At 43.7% G+C, this 23,872-nt stretch overlaps 1 protein-coding gene across 6 annotated transcripts in view; it reads right to left on the bottom strand.

Moving 5' to 3' along the window:
* Positions 1–2,848: 2,848 nt before the first annotated feature.
* Positions 2,849–23,872, bottom strand: part of LOC118223959 (disintegrin and metalloproteinase domain-containing protein 23-like) — a 33,652-nt gene continuing 12,628 nt past the window's right edge. Inside the window, exons 6-27 of one of the 6 annotated variants that reach the window (XR_004764536.1) lie at positions 23,371–23,434; positions 21,927–22,002; positions 21,566–21,633; positions 21,011–21,076; positions 20,293–20,361; positions 19,753–19,919; positions 19,356–19,440; positions 19,185–19,272; positions 18,379–18,430; positions 16,528–16,627; positions 16,146–16,217; positions 15,953–16,039; positions 15,558–15,638; positions 15,377–15,427; positions 14,627–14,690; positions 13,877–13,982; positions 12,492–12,611; positions 10,561–10,729; positions 10,058–10,169; positions 9,282–9,372; positions 7,716–7,806; positions 4,786–4,812 (exon numbers count right to left, since the gene is read on the bottom strand). Coding sequence is in view for 5 of the 6 variants with exons in the window: in XM_035411078.1 (XP_035266969.1) it covers positions 4,667–4,812; positions 10,058–10,169; positions 10,561–10,729; positions 12,492–12,611; positions 13,877–13,982; positions 14,627–14,690; positions 15,377–15,427; positions 15,558–15,638; positions 15,953–16,039; positions 16,146–16,217; positions 16,528–16,627; positions 18,379–18,430; positions 19,185–19,272; positions 19,356–19,440; positions 19,753–19,919; positions 20,293–20,361; positions 21,011–21,076; positions 21,566–21,633; positions 21,927–22,002; positions 23,371–23,434 (1,843 nt within the window). In the remaining variant the exon portion in view is untranslated. Of the gene's footprint in view, positions 4,813–5,189; positions 7,807–9,281; positions 9,373–10,057; positions 10,170–10,560; positions 10,730–12,491; positions 12,612–13,876; positions 13,983–14,626; positions 14,691–15,376; positions 15,428–15,557; positions 15,639–15,952; positions 16,040–16,145; positions 16,218–16,527; positions 16,628–18,378; positions 18,431–19,184; positions 19,273–19,355; positions 19,441–19,752; positions 19,920–20,292; positions 20,362–21,010; positions 21,077–21,565; positions 21,634–21,926; positions 22,003–23,370; positions 23,435–23,872 lie in introns of those variants that run through there. The other 5 variants (XM_035411082.1, XM_035411081.1, XM_035411083.1 and 2 more) reach the window with 5 other exon arrangements.

The raw sequence follows: 23,872 nt of genomic DNA, 5'->3' as shown, positions 1-23,872 counted from the left end.
ACAGTATGCCAATATAAATATAAAAATATATAGGTGTTTGTAGGGTTTAAAAAAAGTGATGTTCATGGCAAATTAATAATACAGTATTTAAAACAATTTATAATAATTTTGACTAATTCATATTTAATATTCATATAATATTAATATTTGCCAGCGTTTTCTCTCTATGACTCGCGCTCCTAAGGGAGTGTTCATTCACAAAACAATATCAGTCCTGTTCTGACAGGATTTGCGCCGCTAATTGGGATAAATAAATGTCACATTTAGCTCTGGTTTTCAGAATAATTAAAAAATATATTTAGTAATCAGAATTTACTGACAATACAATCTTATGGTAGGTCGTTTAAACAACAAAGTAAAACTATACATATTGAAATACATCGTAGGTAAGATGCAACTTTACATAAGACGCACATGACAAAAGACTGCGTTAAAATTATGTACATAATTTTTCAAGTGCTCTGACTGGTGTAAAACTGCACAGGGTAAGTGGCCCTCCATTTGTTAATGAAATATTCAGACAATGTTGAATGGAATTATAATACTGAGTATTTTACATATTTAATAATATCAATAAGTCAATAGGCTATTCTATGAACATGATTTACACAAAGTTTATCCATTCGCAACATCAATGACACCGTTTTTATTTTTGATCACTGAAACGTATAAGTTTTTAGGAAAGCACAACAACAATAAAAACAAAGTCTTACCTTCAGAGTTGTGCGATGTTGGTGTCGCGTGCCGGTGTGTGCGATCAGTGAGAGGTGCGGAGAGAGAGGCGGTTATGAGGTCTTCCGCGTGTCATAATTCATTCTCAGAGGTTTGAGCTGCTGAACGGTATTCAACCGTCACCTTCACCTGCTTGCTTTTACATCACAGCACGCATAACTCTTAGGGATGGTCAAAAAGAAATTTCTCCCCAATAATTATTTCATAACATAGTCAATTTTAGGCTTCTCTCTTTAGTTATTTTTGCGCCTAAATTTGAGGTTACAAGTAAGGAACGCACACAGGTTAAGTGAGGTGCTAACTGTGCATGCTTAAATAAAAACAAACACTTATTTTGTCTTACTGAACTTCCTTTCTTTTATTTGATAATACATGTCATTTAGAGTCTTGGAGGAGGAGCTGGGACTGACTTCAAAGCATTTTTTCTACAATTCACAAGAGAAATACTGCCTTATTCCCACTGTTTCTACTGAAATGCCACTACTCATTAATAGTTCTTGCATCAATTATTTCACATTCCATTTCAATAGTCATTATTACTTGAAAGATTAGGTGGCCTGCTACAGCACAGTTCTGCAACCAAATAGTCCCAGAGAGCTACAGAGTTTGCTCTTTTGTGTTCTACCCACAAAACCAGGTAAAATGAATTGGCTGTAAAATCAACTGCTTAAATTGAGAGAGCTGAAAAACAACGGAAACCTGCAGACCTTGCTTTACTGCAGAAACTAAGTTCCAGACCCCTAGTTACAGTCTATGCCATCGCTCTAGAATACCTTCAGGGGGCATAAGAGACACTCTGGTGGTGTAAATTCGCATTAGCCTTCCTGTAGAGGAAACTGGGAGATGCTGGTTCCTGGATTCTATGTAGAACAGGCTCACAGTGACATACTTGTGAGCAGGGGCACTGCCTGGGAATTTGTGCCCGATGAAAATATCTCACATTGGGTCACACCACCCCAGGCCACCCATCCCTGTCTGCACAATTGTTGAGGTCCTCTTTAAGTCGGGACCCTTGGAATTGTCCTAACTCCTCCCCCAGCTCCCCAACCCCCCCCCCCCCCCCCCTTCCTCCATACAGCACCCCTATTTGCTAGTGTGCTGAGTGTTGTGTGCCGAAGCTTTTAGTGAAATGCCACATGAGTCAGGGAGCCTGGAGTTAATAGCTGCTTCAGGGAGAGGCCATAGTTAAGTGTGTCCTGCTCCGTACACTGAGTTGTAAGTTTTCCATTCATCGCTTTAATGGCACATAAAAAGGAGCGTTATGACTGAAGTTCAGCCTTTAACGTCACAGAATCTCAAATCCCATAAAATACCTGATTTTTTCTCTTGGGTAAAATGCAACCTCCTGCACCTTCTCAGCTTAAGTGAATGATATTAAAAGAGCAATCATAATGTTAAAATGAATATGAACAGAAAATAGCCAATATATAATTTACAAAAATGGTACAAACGAGTTGATATGGCCTAAGACTGGGAAGTATTTGTCATGCAATGTTGGCCATCAAACGTCTTTCAAACTGTCTCTAAGAGGTTCATTCTTATATTGAGTTGTGGGAGCTCTTCTGTTCACTTGTGTGAATTCATGATGAACAGAGAATGGTCCACACCCAGCATTGACCACATATGATTACATTATATCTCTTGTCACAGGGCTTTGGTTCAGTTTAACTCCACATTTCATTTCCTCTCTAGGCCAGTTGATTCCACTCTTGGACCTGGGTCTGGAAGGGTTTACTGACACCCCGAACATGGCAACGCATTGACATCTTCAAAATAGCAAATCCAAGTTCATACAAAATCACAGCTAATTTGAAATACATCCTAAAAATCCTAACCCTCAGATCCCCACTGGATACAGCTGGTCAGACGGAACCTCCCTCTGAGAGTTGAACCATAGCATCACATGATTCCACCCTCACTCACACTGAAGTAACAATGTTCAACATTCTGCAATAAAGAAGTGACTGAGATCACAATTTCAGGAAACTGCACTCCCCTCTTCATCAAGGGCATCAGGCTTATCAGACTAGCAAGTGAAAAATAATAAATAAATAAAAGAATAATGTAACACTTTCATGATGAAGCACTAAAATAAATCCACAATGAAGTCCCAGAGTAAAATAGTTCAGTAATTTATTTATCAATATCTTCCATCTGAACACGAAGCAGTGTAGAAGCACACAAGATGGGGAGTTAACAGAGTTGACAGCAAGTGGCTGCCACAGCAGCACATGTCCGTCAGCTTTGCCCTAGAGCAGCGCTTTGAGAACTCATGTTTGTACCACAGTGGAAAAGTTAAATAAGAAAAGAAAGTCACTCTAGCTTTGTTGACAAGTGCAAAAAGCAGGTTTTTTTTCTTCTGCTCCACAGATGTAAATGATTATTTCTCTTCAGTTATGACAAATTTGATCATTTCAGTTAAATAAAAGGACAGATGTGTGACTGGCCAAGCATATAAAAGATCGCCTCACGGGTAGTAGTATCATATTATCATTGTTTGTCAGTATTATATTAACCCATAAGTTTGTGCAATACCTTTCTTTGCATAGTAAATAAAGTTAAATTGTAGTGTTGACATGCACTTATCTCTTGAACCATGTTCTTGCAGATTTGGGACTCCCTTGTAGAGTTTAAAAGCCCAGTATCAATATACTGTGCATGCAGCGTATCAGCAGAGCCTTAACTTGCTTCCTAGAAAAGAGATAATGAGCACACAAGGCCAAGCCAGTATAGTGGGTGTTAATGAAGACTGTTAGTGAGACCTGATCAGAGAGGCACTGTGTCTTCAGACAGAGAGACAGGCCAAAAGTACTGCCACCTGCTGGCAACTGTTGGTAGCAGCACAGAATGCAGAGTGAGGAGAGTGTTCTGAACAATGCCACGCACACGCTTGACCGGTTAGTTCTTTGGCTTTTCATCACTACTGGGATGCGTTCAGCAACCCTTGTGACATAATTCATACCGTACCCATGCCAACACTTGATCCTCCACCTCCTCCTCTATAAGACATTTTCCTCCAAAACCTGGCCATTATGCAGACCCATGACCCTTGACTCCTGAACCCTGATTTCCTTGTTTTCTGAATTTCCAGTATATAATTATAGGTTTGAAAATACTGCCGACCATCCTAACAGGTTATATGTTTCATGGCCATTTGGTTAATCGTAGATTATTTGAACAAAATGACAATTCCATTTTGTTTTTCATTAACACAGCCAAAAACACCCGCTATACGACATGCTAAAAAGTGAAAAACCATGATTATTTCGGCCGAAATTACAATTGTTTTTTGGATTTTTTTCATTAACATTGCCAAATAAAAAAAGTCTCTTTACAACATGCTAAAAAGTAAAATGCTATGTAAAATGCAGTGTAAAATGATATGTTAAAATTCAGTAGCTGAACTATTTGTCTTACTTATATACACTCTCACCTATACTCATATATTGTCTGCATGGCTCCCGGAGGTCCAGGCAAGTGACCTTCTATAACCCCTCAAACCTTCCCTCTCCGGGGTGGGGGGTGATGATGAGGACAGTTTGCTGGGAATCACTTGTCTGTTTTTTTTTAAATTTTTTTTTTTTAAACAAGGCCTTTCTCCTCTTTTTGAAGAAAAGAAAAAAAACATCCATGTTTTTATTTTATTGGCTTTGGAGTTCTCGGTTTGCAAAGCCATGCAAAGTCCTTCAGTGAGGGCTCTTCATGCCAGGGTCAGAGCTCTGCACAGGAAGTCATGCCTGGTGACAAGATGGTACAGGATCCTACCAAACCCCTCTACACTGGGGATTCTGAAAGGGAAGTTTCGTCATTCGAGAAAGCAGGTGCGGCGGTTTTGGTGGGGACTCGTGGAGCTGGGAGCAGATGGAGGGTTTCAGAGACTGAATTATATTTGCCTAAGATGGAAGTTTTGTTATAATGTCTTTTTTTTTTTTTTTCAAGTAAAACAAATGGCAAAAACAGCAGGAGGAAGTTCAGTCCAGCTGTAGAGTACTAATGAAATAATTCTCCCTGTGATAGCCTTCTTCGTTTCTCCTTTAAATAGCACTGGCATTGGGGTCATACCTTCTCTTCTTGACATTTCTTGCCATCGCAGGTGAATGAGGAAGCAGAGGAGACAGTGGTTAGCGCGAGTCAGAACGCTGAGCAACACAGACTGGTGCCGTGGAGAAGATGCCACTCCTGCCCCCTGCACCCCAGCTCCACTACTCCACCATTATGGGCTACTAAACACGCAAACACGCCTTGTCCTCTGTTAGTTAAATGCCAGGCTCCAGCTAGAACAAATGACTAAGGACTGGGTCAGCACACCATTGCTAGTAGTCCGGTATAACCTGACTGTGCTTAAATTATGCATACGTTGTAGATGTTACAGAGAACATTTTTACTTCATAATGCATTCTGTATATTCAGATACATCTCACTGACAACAAAGCACAAATAATTGGTATGTTTTTCAACACATTCTATAAATTATTGAATAGATTTCTCAATATAAATTACAGTACATTTGCACATCTAAAATAATAGTTTCTTATTCCAGAAATAAGTCAGTGTAATGTATTTATATCACCTGCATGTGTAGCTAAACGCTGAGAATGTTATCAGAAGAGGCTTCTACTGTCACAAAAAATAACAAATCAAGGATGCCAATACATTTGATTCCCATATACATAAAATATGTATTTTTATGTGATGGCTACGTCACCCTACTGCAGGACGGGTGCTACATCCTTACTGGAGCTGGGTTGGCGTGAGTAGGAGTAGCATAAACCCACATGTTAGTGTGCTTGTCCAACATAAAGGTGAAGGAAGGGGTAAATCTCTTTCATTAGTTACGTTTCAGTATCTCGTTACAAAGAAAAAGACATGGCACGACGAAAACAGTACTCCCTGAGAGAGAAGAAATGACAACAGAACAACAGAACATGTAACCCATAGAAAAAGGGCAGGGCAAGGGGGACATTGCACATCAACATTAATGACAGAAAAACAACAACAACAACAACAACACCACCACCGACAACAACAGGGGTTTGGCACAACCTCCCCGTAATGTGGCCTGATGTGGGGCATCCAGCAGACTATCCATGCATCGGTTCCAATAGTGGGCGGGCGTGATAGACCACTATCGCTTGGGCTGTGTGTGAGCATGCAGTGCAGAGCACCGTGTCAGTACCAGGTCTGTGAAGCAGGCAGCCAATGGCAGCTGGCAGGCGGCTCCGGGAGTTCCCGCTCTGCGCTAAGGGGCGGAGCTCGGCCGTCCAGGCGGGCGTGGTTTGGCCAGCCATGGCACAAAGGCTGCAGCCAACAAACTGGGCGTGGCTTCCCTCACCACCGCTCCGCATAAAACTCTCACCCTCTAGCGATAATCGGACCAAGAGAAAGATGGTGGTAATGGCTGCAGTAGGCGAGTAAAGCCGGCCCAGCGTGCTGCTCCGCGGTCGGGAACAGCCTTTGTGCGATGCCCCGGCGCCTCTTAGCTCCAGCTTTGGTCCAGTCAGCATACGGAACTTACCGCTGCCGTAAGTCGCAATGCTGTGCCGACCCACATGCTTTAGAGACAGCAGGATTTTTAAGCTCCAAGTCAATTTTGTAACCTTTTCCCCCCATTCAGTAGAAAAGCCACGCAAAATTGCAAGCGTTATCTGGCGAGACGAGACCTCGAGTTTGCGATCCATGCGGCAGTTTGCTTTTAAGGAAACGTCCGAAGCTGTTTTTAGATTCCCCCTCTTTGTTTTGGTCGGCTGCATAATGCCACACCGGACGCTGATGGAGGCGCAGTATGTCAGGCTGGCCACTGGGGGCAGCGTTGTAACCACAGTGTACATGCTCAGTGAGACGGTTAAGCTGGGATCTTCCTGCACCAGAGCATAAACTCGCCAGTGAACTGATGTGAGTGAGTAGAAGGTGAGAGGTAATGCAGCCACATTATGTATACATTCACATGTATATAGCTTCATAGTCATACTGCACAATAGGTCATCTCATGTAGGCCAACACCACCCCTCTTTCAGCCTCGTCTTGGTCATGCTGAGTTGCCATCCTTCTCTCTAGCTCTAAAATACTTTAAAATCTTTTCCTATCTAACATTCCCTTCTGTCTCTACCTGTCCTACACCTGCAACATGTCGACCAGAATTATTAAAATTTCCACTAGGATTTTCAAGGTTTTATAATCCACTGATTAATCATTGCAAGGAATGTGCTGCATTTAGACAAGGTATTAGTGGGCCCCATTCTTGCTCAACACTCAACTTGACCAGACCAAAATTATATCACACATTAATATTCAATCAATATTTTGTCCATATTGACGCCTTAAAATAACCTGCTCTCACTCTGGCTTCTGCTCAGAGATGATATTCCCTGATTTGGTGAAGAAAATCTTTTAACACACATGCATGTCAGGCTTTGAGCAGGGCCAGCCCAGGTAGTTGAGGTTCTGCTAAAGGTTCACAGCTTCTCTCCTTCATGAAGCAGAGTGTTCCTCCTCTTCTCACTTCCCCCGAGTTCATTATGGAACATTCCACTAGCAGGGTCACCAGAGTCCATACTTCTCAGGTGTGTGGCTTAACCTGTGGACTGTGTGTGTGCATGTGTGTGTGTGTGTGTGCATATGCGCATGTGTGGTGTGTGTATGTGTGTGTGTGTGTGTGCATATGCGCATGTGTGGTGTGTGTATGTGTGTGCCTGTGCACTCTGCACAGGCGGTAGGCATACTGTTGGTATAGGCATTGCTTTTGAGATGAGGTGGGAGTCTACACATACACCCTATCTGTGTATGTGTAGACTCTCTTTATAAGGACAGCGCTTATGAAGAGCTTGTGCTCCCTGTATGTGGAGACTGTAAAATTTGCCCTCTCTCTCTCTTTAGTCAGTCTAACTCAAATGGCTGTTCTCTGTAGCAGAAGCTCAATCCCTGGTTCCTAAAAGCAGCAGAGATGCCAGTGTCATGGAAGCAAAAACATGCAGCGTGTTGCTTACTTAAAGCCCCATCCTGTCCCCCCCAGCACAATGGCAGCCACCAGGATGGCCCCCGCGATGGAGCCTATTATAAGATTGGTGGCACTAGGACCTGTGAAGGGTTATGGGGAGAAACACTGTGACATGTAGGTTCTCTTTGCATGAAAGTTCAAACACAAATTCTTCATGTGGAAAAACAAGAGATGAGCCACATCCAAATTAATTCCATTCAGCATTTAAATAAATAGTCTATTTATATAAATAGTCGTAGCTTCAAAGGCTATATCTTGTATGAAAAAACAACCCTTTCCCTGCTAGTTGAAGTTGAAACTGTTGTAACTGGATACATATCCTAGGCTGTCTCTCATTGTAAAGATTCTGTCTGCAGCATCGTTGCATCACTGTTGCCCTGCACAGTGAGGGGCAACCTGTCTGCAGCACTGTTGCATCACTGTTGTCCTGCACAGTGGGGCAACCTGTCTGCAGCATTGTTGCATCACTGATGCCCTGCACAGTGAGGGGCAACCTGTCTGCAGCACTGTTGCATCACTGTTGTCCTGCACAGTGAGGGGCAACCTGTCTGCAGCATTGTTGCATCACTGTTGTCCTGCACAGTGAGGGGCAACCTGTCTGCAGCATTGTTGCATCACTGATGCCCTGCACAGTGAGGGGCAACCTGTCTGCAGCATTGTTGCATCACTGATGCACTGCACAGTGAGGGGAAATCTGTTTGCAGCATTGTTGTATCACTGTTGCCCAGCACAGTGAGGGGCAACCTTTCTGCAGTCGTGCAGCCTGGAAGGTATAACCATCACCTGTCAGCAGGGCTGCTGCCCTATATAGCTGTATACAAAAAAACTATCAGGTTTATGCGTGTCTTACAGTGAATGGACATGGCTGCCACGCCAAACACACTTTGAGAACATTTTTTGTGTGATACAGAATGCTTTGCTTATATGGTACAACAGAAAACAAAGCATGTGTCCACCTCCATAGGCAGAGATCTGGAAAAGGGTGGGGAGGTTGACGAACAGGTTTTCACACACACAGTAGAAGGACTGTCCCTACCAAATTCCACCAATAAGGAGACAGAAGGAATGGTAGGACAAAGGTTCTCACAGATGAGACGATCAGCCACACAGCACGTGTTGGGCATGAATAACATTTTGCTGCAACTCGCGCAAAGGTTGTCTTTTTTTTTTTTTGAGCACGTGCACTTCATAGTGCTCATCATCTAGCATGTTTAAGACAGAGTGACAGGTGTTCCCCCACAGAAAGGGGGCGCCACCACTGCTCAACACTATTCCACACTCTGTTTTAATTGGGTATGCCCCACATGCCCCAGAAAGGAGAGGGTTAGACACTTCATCACAATTAATAATAACAAGAACAATAAGAATAGCAAAACAAATCTATGAATCCATTAAATCATCACGTGACACTGACACATCCAATCACATGACACCAATACGCTCACCACAAAAGACAAAGCCACAGACACAAAGGGCACAGGCTGGGTCATGTGACCCCCCCACACTGAGGCATCACTACAAGAGGAAGAGCTGTGAAAGGGAGAAAGATGCTTACTCTATTCCCCACCCTGTGCCTCCAAAAATCACCCCTAGGGCCAGAATGGTCCCTGCTACTGCCCCTATCAGCCTGTTAGTGGCCATGCTCACTGCACAGAAGGAAAAGGGTCATTCAACAGAGAACATTATCACCAACCAACATAAATGAATACTGTTGTTCTTTCCTGCTCTGGGATTGGACATTTGTTGCCCTGACATCACATTCCCCGCCCTCAGATCCCGCCCCCTTCCTGTCCCACTCATGTGAAGCACTTCTCAGGAACACACAATCCTTGCAGCCTTCCCCCACTTCCTGTGAACCACTACTGCAAATAAATACAAGAACAGACCGTTTTATCATATCAATATGGGATACAAGCATTCCGTTCCAGCGTGGTCAGCCCATTATAAGATATTGTGTGCTATGGGCTACCTGGTGTATTCAGAATGGACTGGAAAATAGAGCTTGAGAGGAAACAGGCCCCACTGGGACCATAGTAGTATTAAGCAGCAAGGTTATTCCGCTCATCTCATCTTTGGATCCCATCTCAAAACAGACATTTTTCCCATATCCAAAATATAGAATTCGCTATGACTGGCAGGCTTGTAACAGCCCATGGCCAATAATCTGCCTTGCGGTGAATGTCTCAGGTATAATATTGCCTTTAAAGCAACATTAGTGTGGCTGTGGACCGCACGGCGTGAACCTGGATGTCACCGAGCCCATAACTGCGAGGAGATGTGATTGGCTGCACCTGTGGACCTGAGCAGTGCTTGGAAACGAAGGTGACAAACCCTTGGGTCCCTCGTCCACAGTGAGGGCAGGCTCCTTGGGAGGGTCGGGCATGCTGCAGTCCGTCCCCGCCCAGGTGGCGTCGCAGGTGCACGTGGCCTCATTATTGCACACCTGGCGGGAAGTCACATGAGGGAGAGGGGCTGAGAAGGGGAACTGAAGTACAAAATGTGGCCCCAAACGCTCTTCAGCCCAGCTAGTGTAAAGAGGAACAGATCAGTGCTCAACAGCCAGGAGAATACACAAACACAATGTACAGTACATGAACAGTGAACATATACAAAAAGAATCCTTATGCAGGTAACTCCAATGAATGAGGAGAGCTGGAGTGCACTGAGCTTAAGAGCTGTTGAGCACATTTTTCAAACAGAAAAGGGGAAGTTTTCTTTGGGTTAGTCTTCTCTGTTGTTGTACAGGCAAAGGATTCTTTTTCTACATGGAATTGCAAATACGACACAGCTAAGCCATGAAACCAAGCAACGGACGCTCTGACCCTTGAACTCACCCCGTGGGCGGAGCACACCTGGCCGTTGGTGCCGCTGGGGCAGGCGCTTATGTTGAGGGACTGGATGGGCAGACACTTGTGGTCAAGGCACATCATAGACGGCCCACACGGCGTCCCGTCCTCTACGTAGCCCAGGTCCGTTTCATCGTCCAGGAGCACGTGCCCCCCGCTGTAGCCAGGAGGGGACGAGGAGAGACGCAGGCCTTATTTACACTAATATGCCATGAAGCCCACAAATCAGATTTCAGTATATCTGTCATGCACAGTTTATGCTATGTTCTATATATCCAATTTCCGTGTGTTTAGCCAAAGATAAGATTTCTCCTAGCAACTCCCATTTTATTATTGGATGTTATTGCCATAGTTGACAAAAGAATGTTGGCAAACTGAAGAAGGCACTTAAGAATTCACATTCAGATCAGAGACTGGATGGATGGAGAATGGATTCTCAATTTCTCACACTGCTCAAAAGTGCCCTGAAATTGAGTTCAAATATTAGCTTTTGTAATTAGTTCGAGTTTGAATATATTCGAATATCACTTGCCTATAATTCACAAAAATAAGCTGCTTATTGTCGGGCGCAATATGCACGTGACGCTCCCTCTAAACTGGCCTGCGCGTTATTTTCCACAAGCGGGCAGTAGAATAGAGGACATCGGTGAACTTTCATACGCGGTTTACTATATGTGGGGCCTCATTTATAAAAGGTATTTTAGATCAACTGTGTGTGTTCGTAGAAAAACGTCAAAGTAATGATTTATAAAATTTCAACATGACTCGATTTGACCGTGGAAACGGTTGTGGCTCTACATCAGGTCTTCACTTGACGTATGCACTCAAGTTAATTTTGTTATGAGCCCGCTGCAGTTTCTACAGCCTAAATGCGCAAATGAATAAAGCACTTTCTCGTGGATGTAATTTGCCACAACTCGTCATTTATTAATCACAATAATAGGAAAATTATTGTTTATAGGAAATCCCTGTTTATTTCTTAACACAAAAACTATTCAAACGGCTAATACCTGTAGCCTACAACAACATAAATTATTTACTCCGTTTAGTTTGTTTAACTTCTTTCATCATCCAATTTTATCAAAATCTTCAGAACAGAAAGGAAACATAGCCTGCCATGGGAACATTACTTAGCCTAAATTGTTAGCTGACCAGATCTGTTGAACGAAGTGAAAAAAAGAGACTGGCTCGCGAGACTAGCTGACCCATAGACATATATGTCTATGAGCTGACAAGTAACGTTAGGTGTCCATGGAGCTGGAAGTATCACCGCAGGTTATTGGCAAGGAAAACCAGACGACCCACTTGCTCTGGGTCCAGGGCAGAAAGTTTTTTGTTGACAGAGGAAGTAAGGCTAGCACAGGAAATGAACTTTGCGTGCATGAACATGATTCGCCGCATGAAATTAAAGCCTGTATATTCATGTTAATTACAAAACGCGGGATCCAAAACTGATACTCGAATGCTCAAATTTAGGTTTGCTCAAATTTAGATTTTCGAATAGTTTTCGAACTTAGAATATGTTTTGACAGCCCTACTGCTCAGGAGCTATAGCCACTACTGGTACTTCTGGTACTCTTCACTTTTTTAATGTGTAACTTCTGTGACAATATTTTATGACAGAACTGTTTCATGCAATTATAACATGCTTATAAAATAAAATTATGCTACATTGTGTCTATACTGGTGTTTTTTGTATCTATACTGGTGTACATCACACTTCATTATATGCCCTATGTTGCATAATCTGGAAAATAATGTCTGGATTAAAGAATGAAGAAAACCTGTTAAATAAATACATTTCATGTAAATTTGAATAACAAAATATCACATGCCCAACATAGGGAAAACAAAACCAAGTTCTATTGTGTTTCTGCAGCTCAGAGAAAAATTGAAGAGCAGAGTACAGTCGCACTAACCTGCAGTCCACCAGCTTGCCCTGGTGGTTGAAGGAGGTGGGTGTGATGTCTCCTTTCATTACACCAATGCGGGGGGCCCTCCCAATGTTGGCACAGAGCAGGTACCCACAGAACACATCGCTGTTGTGAGAGAGAGAGTGAGAGAGAGTCATTAAGAGTTCACTTGCTCCTTCTAATTGAACCCCTACGCCGCCATTTACTGTGATTTCGCAAATACTCCACAAAACATAAAGGGTGTGTGTGTGTCACAGTGAGAGAGAAAGAGAGAAAGTGATGCCAGATATTGAACAAGGATAGTAGCACTGAGGTTCCAGGCCTTTATCTCAGACAGGTAGAACAGGCAGAAATGGAGAGGGTTTGAAGAGATTTTGGGACAGGATTGCTAAGGTCAGGGTTGGGTTGGTGTTCCTTTAAATCCGCTTAGGGAATGCAGGTGCAAGGTGAGACTGTGGGCTGCATTTATCCAAGATACAAATCTGTGCTAATTAAGAGACTACGACAGGCAATCTGATTGGACATAATTTGAGACTGAAGAGCTGCTTTAAAGCAGCAAGGAGAGGCTTGGTCCCCCCACAGTCCACCCAGGAAATCCTGAGGACACTTGAGATTAACAGAATTAACATCCTCTGTCATCACCATTCTCTCAGTAGTGAGTCACACCTCCTTCTGTTTTGACCTTCTAAGTAATTACATATATTGCTAATTCAAAGAAAATTCAGAAGAGTAGTGTTTGTCGCTTTCTACGCAATTCTGTACAAATAGTTCATTTCTAATCTGAACCAACTTCCACAAACACTCATTTGATGAAAATAGGGTCTCTCTGACAGAATGTCATGAGAGAGACAGGGGGTAAGATAGAGAGGGGACAGAATGAGAGAGAGAGAGAGAGATCAGTACATCACCACTTGCCACAAACTGAGGGACAGTGAGTAATATTAACACATAAGTAATGAGGCCTATACAGTATATATGGATCTACCCTGGCCCACTACATATCAAGGTTCTATATGTTCTCTTATCAATCTTTTTTTGTATATTCTTTTCTTAATTATTTTTCAATGTTGCATTCATTGTTTCACCTAATTTACTCATGAAGCACATTACACAAGCTTACATACACAAATACCACACACATACACACACAAATTTGTATTCTGTTAATATGTTTATTCTTTTTGTTGTATGCAATATGTATCTATGCATGTCCTGGCAATAAAGCTCATTTGAATCTGAATTATAATTTGAGATTCTGAGAGAATGCTGTGCTGTCCAGACAGCAGACATCAGCATTGCTTCTTGCCATAGCTGGTTTGTGTGGAAGCTGTTCCATGTGGAGACTGTGCTATAGGAACAGTATGGCCCCGCCCAGAGAGGGATGAACTCACTGCTTGCTGCACTGGATCCACTTCTCTCCGTCCCTCCCGCAGTTACCCTTCTCTGTCCCCTCTGTGTTCAGTTTCTCATAGCAGAACTTCTCGGAGCCTGCAGCTTCTGCTCAGAGACAGGACAGCGCATGTAGGGAATACAGGCCACTGCTCTAGTCCATGAGCTAACATCTAGACCTGAGGTGCCCAAGCACATCAAAGAAAGCCCAGTGTGGGTGGAGGTTTGCATTTGAGCTACACCTGATTAGTAATATGAGAGAATGAGATCATCACACCAACAGTGGCTGGAGCTACAATTAACTGTCAGCCACTGACGTGTTTGAACCACTCAAAAGGTTTTGCTCTTCACAACAATTGGAAAGATTGGTTCAAATCAGTGATTTACTCATAGTACATCATAGTTCCATTATGTCATGATATTCTCCCATCACTACAGCTGATTCAACAAATTAAGTTTGTCTTAAATCATAAGCTTTATTATGTGAATCGGGTGTGTTATTTCTTGGCTAGAACAAAAATCTGCACCTACTTTTACAGGCGGCCTTCTTGGGTAAGACTGGACATAAATGATGAACACTAATAGGATTCCCAGTGCCACTGTCTTCTCTGCTGAAAATACCTCTCTTTACTGCTTCCACCCCAGCCTTGAGAAACCTTGATAATGTCAGTGCAGCTCAAATGTGAAGCCCCTTCACCATAGTTGACCTGCTCACAGCACTGTGACTGTAGCTGTGGTCATAGTCTACTCACTTGAGCCCCAGATGTATTTGCACTGGTTCTCTCTGGTCTTGCATTCTCCACTGTAGCAGCGTCCCTAAAACAGCAAGAGGTCCAGCGACACTCAGTCTCATTCCAATTAGACTGCTACGAGGTAGCAGTAAGCTGGTTTTGGTTCTATCTAACTAGCAAAGCACAGATGTGTAATGTGATGAGGCTAAACTGTGGAGTACCCCAGGGCTCTATTCTGGGTCTCTCTTATTTATCATACTGTATATATAAATGATATGGCAGGTGCAGTGAAGTGCAAATGTCTCCTCAATGCTGAGGACTCAGTTTTACTTGTCTCAGGGAGATACCCTGGTGATATTGAAGACTCAATATTGAGACTCCCTCAAGTCCACAAGTTGGACTCCCTACTCAGTGCGTAAAAAGCTGGTTGGTCAATGAAGGTGTAGTGTATACAGTATAGTTAAATCTTGTGTATGGATTTGTTTTTATTCTCTGAGAATGTTATTTTTACTGGAAAGTTTTAAAACAATGAAATTTAGATTTGTTTTTATGGTCTTTTGTATGTCATTTGTTGTTTCTGTCTTGAGACCGAGGGCTACATCGGAAATAAGCGTTGCTAATGCTTTTACGTGCCAGCCTCTGGGTAGAACTTGCATCCAGTGGTGTATGTATTCTTTCACCCAAAAATCTAATCTAATCAAATCATTCACATGCTGACCGACCTTTGACCTGACATTGATTCATGCAAAATTCTCTTATCTTCATGCCTACCTGATTGAGCTGACAGGAGTAGCCATCTTGCTTATGCAGATTGGGAGGACACTATGGAAAGTAGTTACAGATAAATCATTCTTGTACCCAAAGCAGTAAACTTACATTTATATATACATTTATAACCTTACATTAATAAACAGATAGGAATGAACAGGAGGATCCATGCAGTGGGACCCACCTGCCCTGAGTCGCCTGAGCAAGTCTCTGAAATGTCACAGTCATTCACTGAGTAGCGACAACTGTACCCTCGTGGGTAGAACTACATGAGAGAGAAAGAGAGAGGGACAGAGAGAGAGAAATGAAAGAGAGTGAGTCTTACTCCACATGTTTTCACACTGATTACACACAGGTTATAACTGAATTAGCTTATGTGTGAACCAAGACTGAAGCTAGTTTCCTTACCGTCACCACAGAGAAATTTGAGATCATGAAGAGTCTTACATAAATCATTATAACAAACACTGACCCACAGATCCACTGATCATGAACTGAAAATACACCCACACACACTGACATACACTGACATTCACATACACACGCTGACATACACTGACATAACAGAATAACTCTTACCAGGCAGGTGTTGTTGCAACAAGGCCCATCGCTGCAGTGAGCACCATTTGACAGAGAGCATTTTTTACAGCACTCCTTGTAGCACTCCTGAAATGCACACACATAGACGCATGCATTACGGGGTCTCGTAAGCACTTTGGTAGTGCTAGTTTTGATGAATTATCAATATCAAGTAGCACTTGGCTTAGCTTACCGCTTTGCCACCACAGTCACACTCTTCCCCCACCTCCACGTAACCGTTACCACACTCTGTGGTCTCGAACAGCTGTCAGCACACAACATGTAACGTTTTCACTGAAGTGCTCCCTATCACTGGCCAGTGTACGCGGCAAATTCATAGCTCTACTGACAGAACTCAGTGAACAGGTATAAACGGCATTTTAAAAACTGGTTGCACAGACAGGCATTTCAGAGATGGCATTGCTCAGTTTGTCGTTCTATTGTGTGTGTACTAATGGGCTTATGGTGATAGTTTTTAATGATCTGTATAGCAATTTGTGAAGCTTGCTGTAGAAAGATGCTATATAAATGAAAAAATGTCCTTTTTCTCTGAATGCAGCAGTGTGCAGACCCACCTTCGATGGCTTGTTGAACAGGCACGATCCTCCACCCTTTAACAGGAACTCCTTATAGTCAGAGATGCTGCAGCGGGAGAACTTGCGTGGGTGCAGCACTCTGGCACGGACAAACAGACACAGACCCAATGACACAGAGACGTGACTCAGGGCACAAGCAGAACGAAAGGCTTTCACACAGACAGAAGGATATCCTACTGTACAGGTAGGAAGGTTGCTGCTGACAGGTTTTTTGTGACAGAGCAACAGCTGCGCACTGTGTTAGTAAGGCGAGTGGAGTAATTCTAACAGTCAATTTTAGGCCTATTTGAGAACAACAGAATGAAAAAAAAACCCTTCTGAATGGGGTGTTGCAGGGAAGGATAAATTCACTATGATGTGATGGTAAAGGAAGCACTTACTGAAGGAAACACTGGCAATGCCACAGTGGCGTCAGAATCACTTTCTCATGCAAATCGCGGTCACGACCCTTCAGTGAAACAGCTGCCACTTACAGACCAACCCCTACACACCCTGTCATTATAGCGGGGTGGTAGGGGAGGGACAGTCAGCATCCTCTCTCTCTGCTTACCCTACTATTAAAGCCTCAATTTTACACTGTGTGTGTGTGTGTGTGTGTGAGTGTGCGCGTGAACAGGTGCGTGTGTGTGTATATGTGTGCTGGTGCGTGTGTGTGTGTGTAAATGTGCATGCATGCGTGTGCGCGTGCACGTGTGCGTGCATGCATGTGTGTGTGTGTATACGCATGTGTGTACCTCTGCATGCATATGTGTGTGTGTGTGTGTGTGTGCATGTGTGTGGGTACCAGTGTGTGTGCATGTGTGTGTGTGTATAAGCATGTACGTACCCCTGCATGCACACATGTGTGTTTGTGAGTGTGTATGTGTGCAGGTGCATGTGTGTGTCCGTGCATGTGTGTGTGTGTGTGTGTGTGTAAGCATGTGTGTACCTCTGCATGCAGATGTGTGTGTTTGTGAGTGTGTATGTGTGCAGATGCATGTGTGTGTGTGTACGCATGTGTGTACCTCTGCATGCAGATGTGTGTGTTTGTGAGTGTGTATGTGTGCAGGTGCATGTGTGTGTCTGTGCACGTGTGTGTGTGTGTGTGTACGCATGTGTGTACCTCTGCATGCAGATGTGTGTGTTTGTGAGTGTGTATGTGTGCAGGTGCATGTGTGTGTGTGTGTGTGTAAGCATGTGTGTACCTCTGCATGCAGATGTGTGTGTTTGTGAGTGTGTATGTGTGTAGGTGCATGTGTGTGTGTGTGTGTGTAAGCATGTGTGTACCTCTGCATGCAGATGTGTGTGTTTGTGAGTGTGTATGTGTGCAGGTGCATGTGTGTGTCCGTGCATGTGTGTGTGTGTGTGTACGCATGTGTGTACCTCTGCATGCAGATGTGTGTGTTTGTGAGTGTGTATGTGTGCAGGTGCATGTGTGTGTGTGTGTGTGTGTGTGTAGGCATGTGTGTACCTCTGCATGCAGATGTGTGTGTTTGTGAGTGTGTATGTGTGCAGGTGCATGTGTGTGTGTGTGTGTGTACGCATGTGTGTACCTCTGCATGCAGATGTGTGTGTTTGTGAGTGTGTATGTGTGTACCTCTGCATGCAGATGTGTGTGTTTGTGAGTGTGTATGTGTGCAGGTGCATGTGTGTGTGTGTGTGTGTCGCATGTGTGTACCTCTGCATGCAGATGTGTGTGTTTGTGAGTGTGTATGTGTGCAGGTGCATGTGTGTGTCCGTGCACGTGTGTGTGTGTGTGTGTGTGTGTGTGTGTGTGTGTAAGCATGTGTGTACCTCTGCATGCAGATGTGTGTGTTTGTGAGTGTGTATGTGTGCAGGAGCGATCATTACCCATTGTCCTCCATTATGCAGCCGTCAAATGAATCCAAACAGCTGCACTCTTCTGCCAGAAAGAGAGCCCAACACAAATCAACATGTTTACAAATGACTGCCTTCAGTCTAAGCATTACAGCAACTGCACCCATTCACCGTCAACACGTGGCAACCTGTGGTCACGTCTTCTTTATACAGGAACCAGCTCATTTATCATGGAGACGTGTGTGTGTGTGCTTTTGCAGTGCACTCTGCCAGTCTTGTGTTAATAAGGACTTTGTAGTCTGAACTCCAGACACTCTTCTGGAGCACCTGGAAGTTACAGTCAGTGAGAGTGGTGTCCTCCTGAGGGGTTCCAGTGAGCATTAGCCACTGTTATATTATAATAGTTGAGTTGAAGCACAACCTCTAACAAGATGATGCTTCATCAGAAGGAGTAACTGATCGTTGGTTTATTCGCAAAGCCCATACCAGGAAGCTTTCTTATACCATATATTACCCTTTACCATATATCTATTTTGTAAAGGAGAATAAGTCTACTGTGTTTCTATACAAAATCAGCTGAACAGAGACTAAAAAGGGTGGTAATGTCAAATTTGTCAGTCCGTATAATGAACAGAGACCTGGCAGAAGTGAGGGAGAGGTGAGTTTTTAGGTGCAAGATTTGAACATATCTGTGAATATGTATTTTGCATGCAGATGTGAGCCGATGTGCAGACATGTTTGGGAGTGTGTGTATTAGATGTGAGCAGATATGCAGATTTGCTTGGGACTGTGTATAATAGATGTGAGCAGATGTGCATTATTGTAGTTTGACTGTGTACTTCTCCTGGGTGAAGGGTCCCACTGGATGCCTAGGTTCTGTGCCAGACTCTGAGACAGAAAGGATGCCATCGACCACGTAGTGCCATACTGCATGAGACAGAGAGACAAGTTTCCCGTCAATTGACTGCATTTATGACAAACGGCCATTTATGCAGATGACAGAGTCTCACCTCATTGACCCCGACTCCTCGATTCACTGAGCAAACGCCCCCAAAATAAGCCACGCTGCTCCTGTGGTACCGAAACGCCACATTCCTGCCAAAATAACAGCAGTTGACAACAAGACTCAGCCCTCTCAAATAACTGAAAGCAGAAATTATAACTTAAAATGGCAGACGAGAAAAAAATAGATTACCAATGTGAGTTATGAGACTTTAATGGGACTTTGTGAGTACCAAAGCTAAAAAAAATAATAATAAAGCAATGAACTGCAAGGTAACGTAAGGCGAAGGGATTTAAAAACATTCATGAGTCCTGACTGCAGTGTGAGGATGAGTAGCAGAGTGTGGGTGGGTGGGGCAGTCACTGATTTTGGGGGCGGGGTTGTGGCTGCTGGGCGGGACCTACGAGAAGAGGTGCACAGCGTCAGCGCGCTGCTTGATGCTGTGTTGGCGGTACTTGGAGAAGTCGCGCAGCATGTCCAGGGGCTGCACGCTGGCGGGGATGCGGTTTTTGTCCGTCCAGATCTCCACGGCGACCAGGACCACTCGCGTGAACAGCTGGTCCTTAAAGACCTGCCACCAGGGGGAGGGGCGGAGTCACAGTGATGCAACAGTGACAGAGAGACAGAAGAAAGGGAGATGGCACAGAGACGGGGGAAGAACGGTTGGGTCTAAGTCACCTCAGGTGTCAGGCGGACAACGCAGTCAGCACACAACACAAGAAATGCAGTACAGTGGGGAGGGGTGGGGGTGCTTTACTGCACAGACGCTGCAACGTCATAGCACTACAGCCAGTATCAGGAGTAACAGGGAAGGGTTTTGGGAGGCAGCGTATGTGGCTACTGCACAGACAGGGGAGCATCTCTTCTGCAGGGGTACAAACAAATGCAGCACACTCCATTCTGCTCTCTGGAACTGCAAGGAGGACAGATATCGATCTACTCACAGCATCCACCAGGTTGACAACTGATTTGGCAAAGTTCTTGGTGTGCCTCTTGGTCTTGTGTCTTTTAAACTGCACAGAGAAAAATAATTAGCAACAGGAAGATTAGGACACAAGGTGTCCCAGTGACTGTGAACCTGAGATGCTTCCAGAAAACAGAAATTAATTTCACTATGCCAATCTCTCTTTAAAACATTCTTTTTCTCTGGACCACATCCTCTCATGTGTAGATACATACATACTCATGCATATGCTCATGCACAGGCACATTCATTTTACCATAACTATAAGATAAACTAGATCAGCCATTATGTTAAGTCGCTAGTGTTTTTGCTACTCACGCTGCAAAAAAAGATTCATAAGCATAGTATGAAATACATGAAGCACGTACTGTGTGTGTGTTTGTTGTTCCATTTATCCAGCACACAGTGATGTTTAGCACCCTCTAGTGGACAGTGCTGTCCCTGCATCATAAAGCCAGGACAGAGTCCAACCGATAGGGAACACAGCGCCCCCTGTTTGTGGTCTTGAAACAGTGCTGCTTTAGGGCTGCTACCTCACTGAAAGGAGGAATTTGTCTTTCAAATTTGCACCTCTGTGATGTTTCAGCCAAGCGAAAAAAAGAAAAACTTCACATTTATACCAACCCAGGATGCATGGTTTCTGAGTATATTTCACAGGCTAGTTGATGCGTGTAATGCTATTGACTGAGTTCACCCACCATGCTATGATCGCTGACAATCATGATCTCCAAATATTTCATCTCCTCAAACACACTGCGTGGCATCTGTAAGGGAAGAGAACAAGGCAGAGGAAGAAAGTTACTGAGAAAGAGTAGGAAAGAAAAAGTTTGAGTTACAAATGAATAAGCTGCATATGAATATCCACCTTTATTAATGTTTCTCTACATCAGAGGTGCTCAATGTTACCCAGAAAGGGCCGATGTGGGTGCAGGATTTTGTTTCAACCAAGCAGTAACACACCTGATTCTACTAATCAACTACTACAGTCTTTATTAGTAGAATGAGTTGTATTACTGCTTGGTTGAAACAAAAGCCTGCACCCACACCGGCCCTTTCTGGATAAGATTGAGGATCCCAGCTCAGTATTAATAATATCTGTGTTTAAAACAGGAATATAGAATTTGGATTAGCATGATCTGTTATCACAGACAGTACTAAAGGACAGCATGTGTATACTGAGAGGGAGGACAGGGTCGGGTTTAGTGGACTGTGCTGCTCAGAGATATTTTTCAGCGTAACAGATAGATGCTCACCGCTCGCTTTTTTCTGCGCCTCAGCCATGACATGTCTCCCAGATCGGAGAGTATCTGCTCTTCGTCAGCTGCAGAAAGATAAGGCCAGACGCTACCCAAGGTTTACTCAAAGAGTGCATAATTATAGGAGCGACAAGTTAAAACAATGTGTGGATGAAAGGGTGTGGGGACTAAAATAGCTCTGAGGTAAAAGGGTGCGAGGGTATAAGCGGAAAGGTGTGTGTTCTGGTAAAATATTTTTAGAGAAAAGGAGTATATCACAATAGAGTCCTGCTTGCATAATGAGACTGTTGGAGTGTGGGGGTGAAAGAAAGCAGGAACAGGATGGTGTAGAATTTGGCCAGGTGGAACGCAGATTTACCCAGGTCCTCGTCCTGATCCTCTGTCCACTGCTGAGAGGGAGTCCTGCGCATTATGTGAGGCCTTGCTCCTGTGTCCTGAGGTGTCAGAGGTCATAGGTCAATATGTGGAAAAGTAGAGGGGTTCAGCAAATTTAAGCAAAGCTGCTCCTAAACACTGATCAATTTTTGCCTTTTGAAAAAGCATGATTACTCTTAACTCGAGACAAGAAATCAATGGTAGTGTAGGATTGAAGAACGCTTCCTGTAAACAGCTAGTTGTAAATGTTACTTAATTGCTACAGTATGCACTTAGGGTTGAAAGAGCAGGAACTACAGCCCAGAAACATTAGCCAGGATGTTAAACATGCGCCTAGAAGCCCTGGGGTTTTCAACTCTCTGTCCTAAAGGAGTACTCTGGCCTCTGCTGTTATACTAGATCCAGCCAAAGAAATAGCAACATAGGCTGTAATTAGAGCCTGGATTAGGATGCCCATTTGTGCCTCTCTACTTCTTACGGTGTGTGCACCTTCTCACTAGCTAGCTAGGTCATTACTCAAATAATGCAGTAATGCTAATATAAAGTCTGGCACATAAGGCAATAACTACATTAGTAAATAATTAAATAACTCAGTGACATGCCTTTACTCTTGCTGTCTCCTCTTGGCTCATCGATTTGAGCAATGCCACGATTAAGACATTCCCATTCAGCTAGCGCGTGTCACTGCTTCTCCCCTTTGCACAGACACCTCCGTGCTTCGGTACTGCTTCAGTCACACTTTCGCAAGGGCACTGGGCTGATCATGACACCACGCCCCTCTGCACTGACTGACCTGACCAGGACCGGCGGAATTATAAGGACCAGAAATGCAGGCTTAGGCACTGAGAGGGCGTGGCCAAAGCAGCGCCAAAGGTCAGAAGTGGCTGTGCCTGTGTAATAGCGAGAAAGACTGGAACACACTAGTGCGCCGGGCATTACTGCCGCTGTGGAAATGCAGCCATGGACTTTCCTTTGAAACGAGAGACAAACAACACCCCTGCAATGGCCACGGCTTCTGCAACTGAGAGTTATCTTTAAAAAGTGGGTCAGTTTTTCACTAAGTTCAGCAAGATCAGCAAAAGGCCGACTGACATGATTAGTCAATCTGACATGTGAGTTCAGACTGATGCGTCTGGGGTTATAAAAAATAACCAGTATGAAGTACAGGTCAACTGAAACTGCAGTATCCTGTAAAGATATGCCAAAATTTACATGACCACTTTTTAGTTTTCCTGCTATCTATTTGGTTGAGCAAATGAGTAAGTGCCACAGACAAGATTCTCCCACATCCAAACATGACTCACCCCGTTGAATTACTCCTTCGGGTGCAACATAACTACCAAATTACACACCAACTGACTTCAGACAATGCACTCACCATTTAGCCAAAAAGCAGCAAAATTGATAAAAGAGCAAGGAGCACTTACTGCAGAATGAGTCTGTTGCAGAGGCTCGATAAGGTACACATAGTGTCCATCGTCCATCATTCCACTGTCAGAAGGAGAAAGACAGAAATCAAGGGAATAAGAGATAGAGAAAGAAAGAACAAGAACACATTTTTATTTTGTTCAGGCACATTCTACACAAAGCGCACAGCTTCACTACAGACTGACAGCTGGACACTCCGAAAAACCGTCATCACCATCATGCTCTGAGTCAGAGTGAAAGTTAGAGTCATCATCACCCTGTTGTAAAAGTGATGAAGCACAGACGAGGAATTTGGTCATGAGAGGAATAGCCACTTGGTGAAACTTATCATGACCCACAGTACAGTGTTAGATGGTGAAAAACCTAACTGGCATTCCATCTATTTATCCCATTTCTGCTTTTTCTCATAATACGTTATGTCCAGTAATCATTTTAGGCCCATTCCACTGCTTCAACATGAACCTCCATCAATTTCCACAGTAGTTTTCTCCTTTTTTTCAC

This window comes from Anguilla anguilla, chromosome 3 (genome assembly GCF_013347855.1).
Source record: "Anguilla anguilla isolate fAngAng1 chromosome 3, fAngAng1.pri, whole genome shotgun sequence".
Taxonomy (NCBI): Eukaryota; Metazoa; Chordata; class Actinopteri; order Anguilliformes; family Anguillidae; genus Anguilla; species Anguilla anguilla.
The sequence above is the reverse complement of the archived record's forward strand: the minus strand, read 5'-3'. Positions and strand labels throughout refer to the sequence as shown.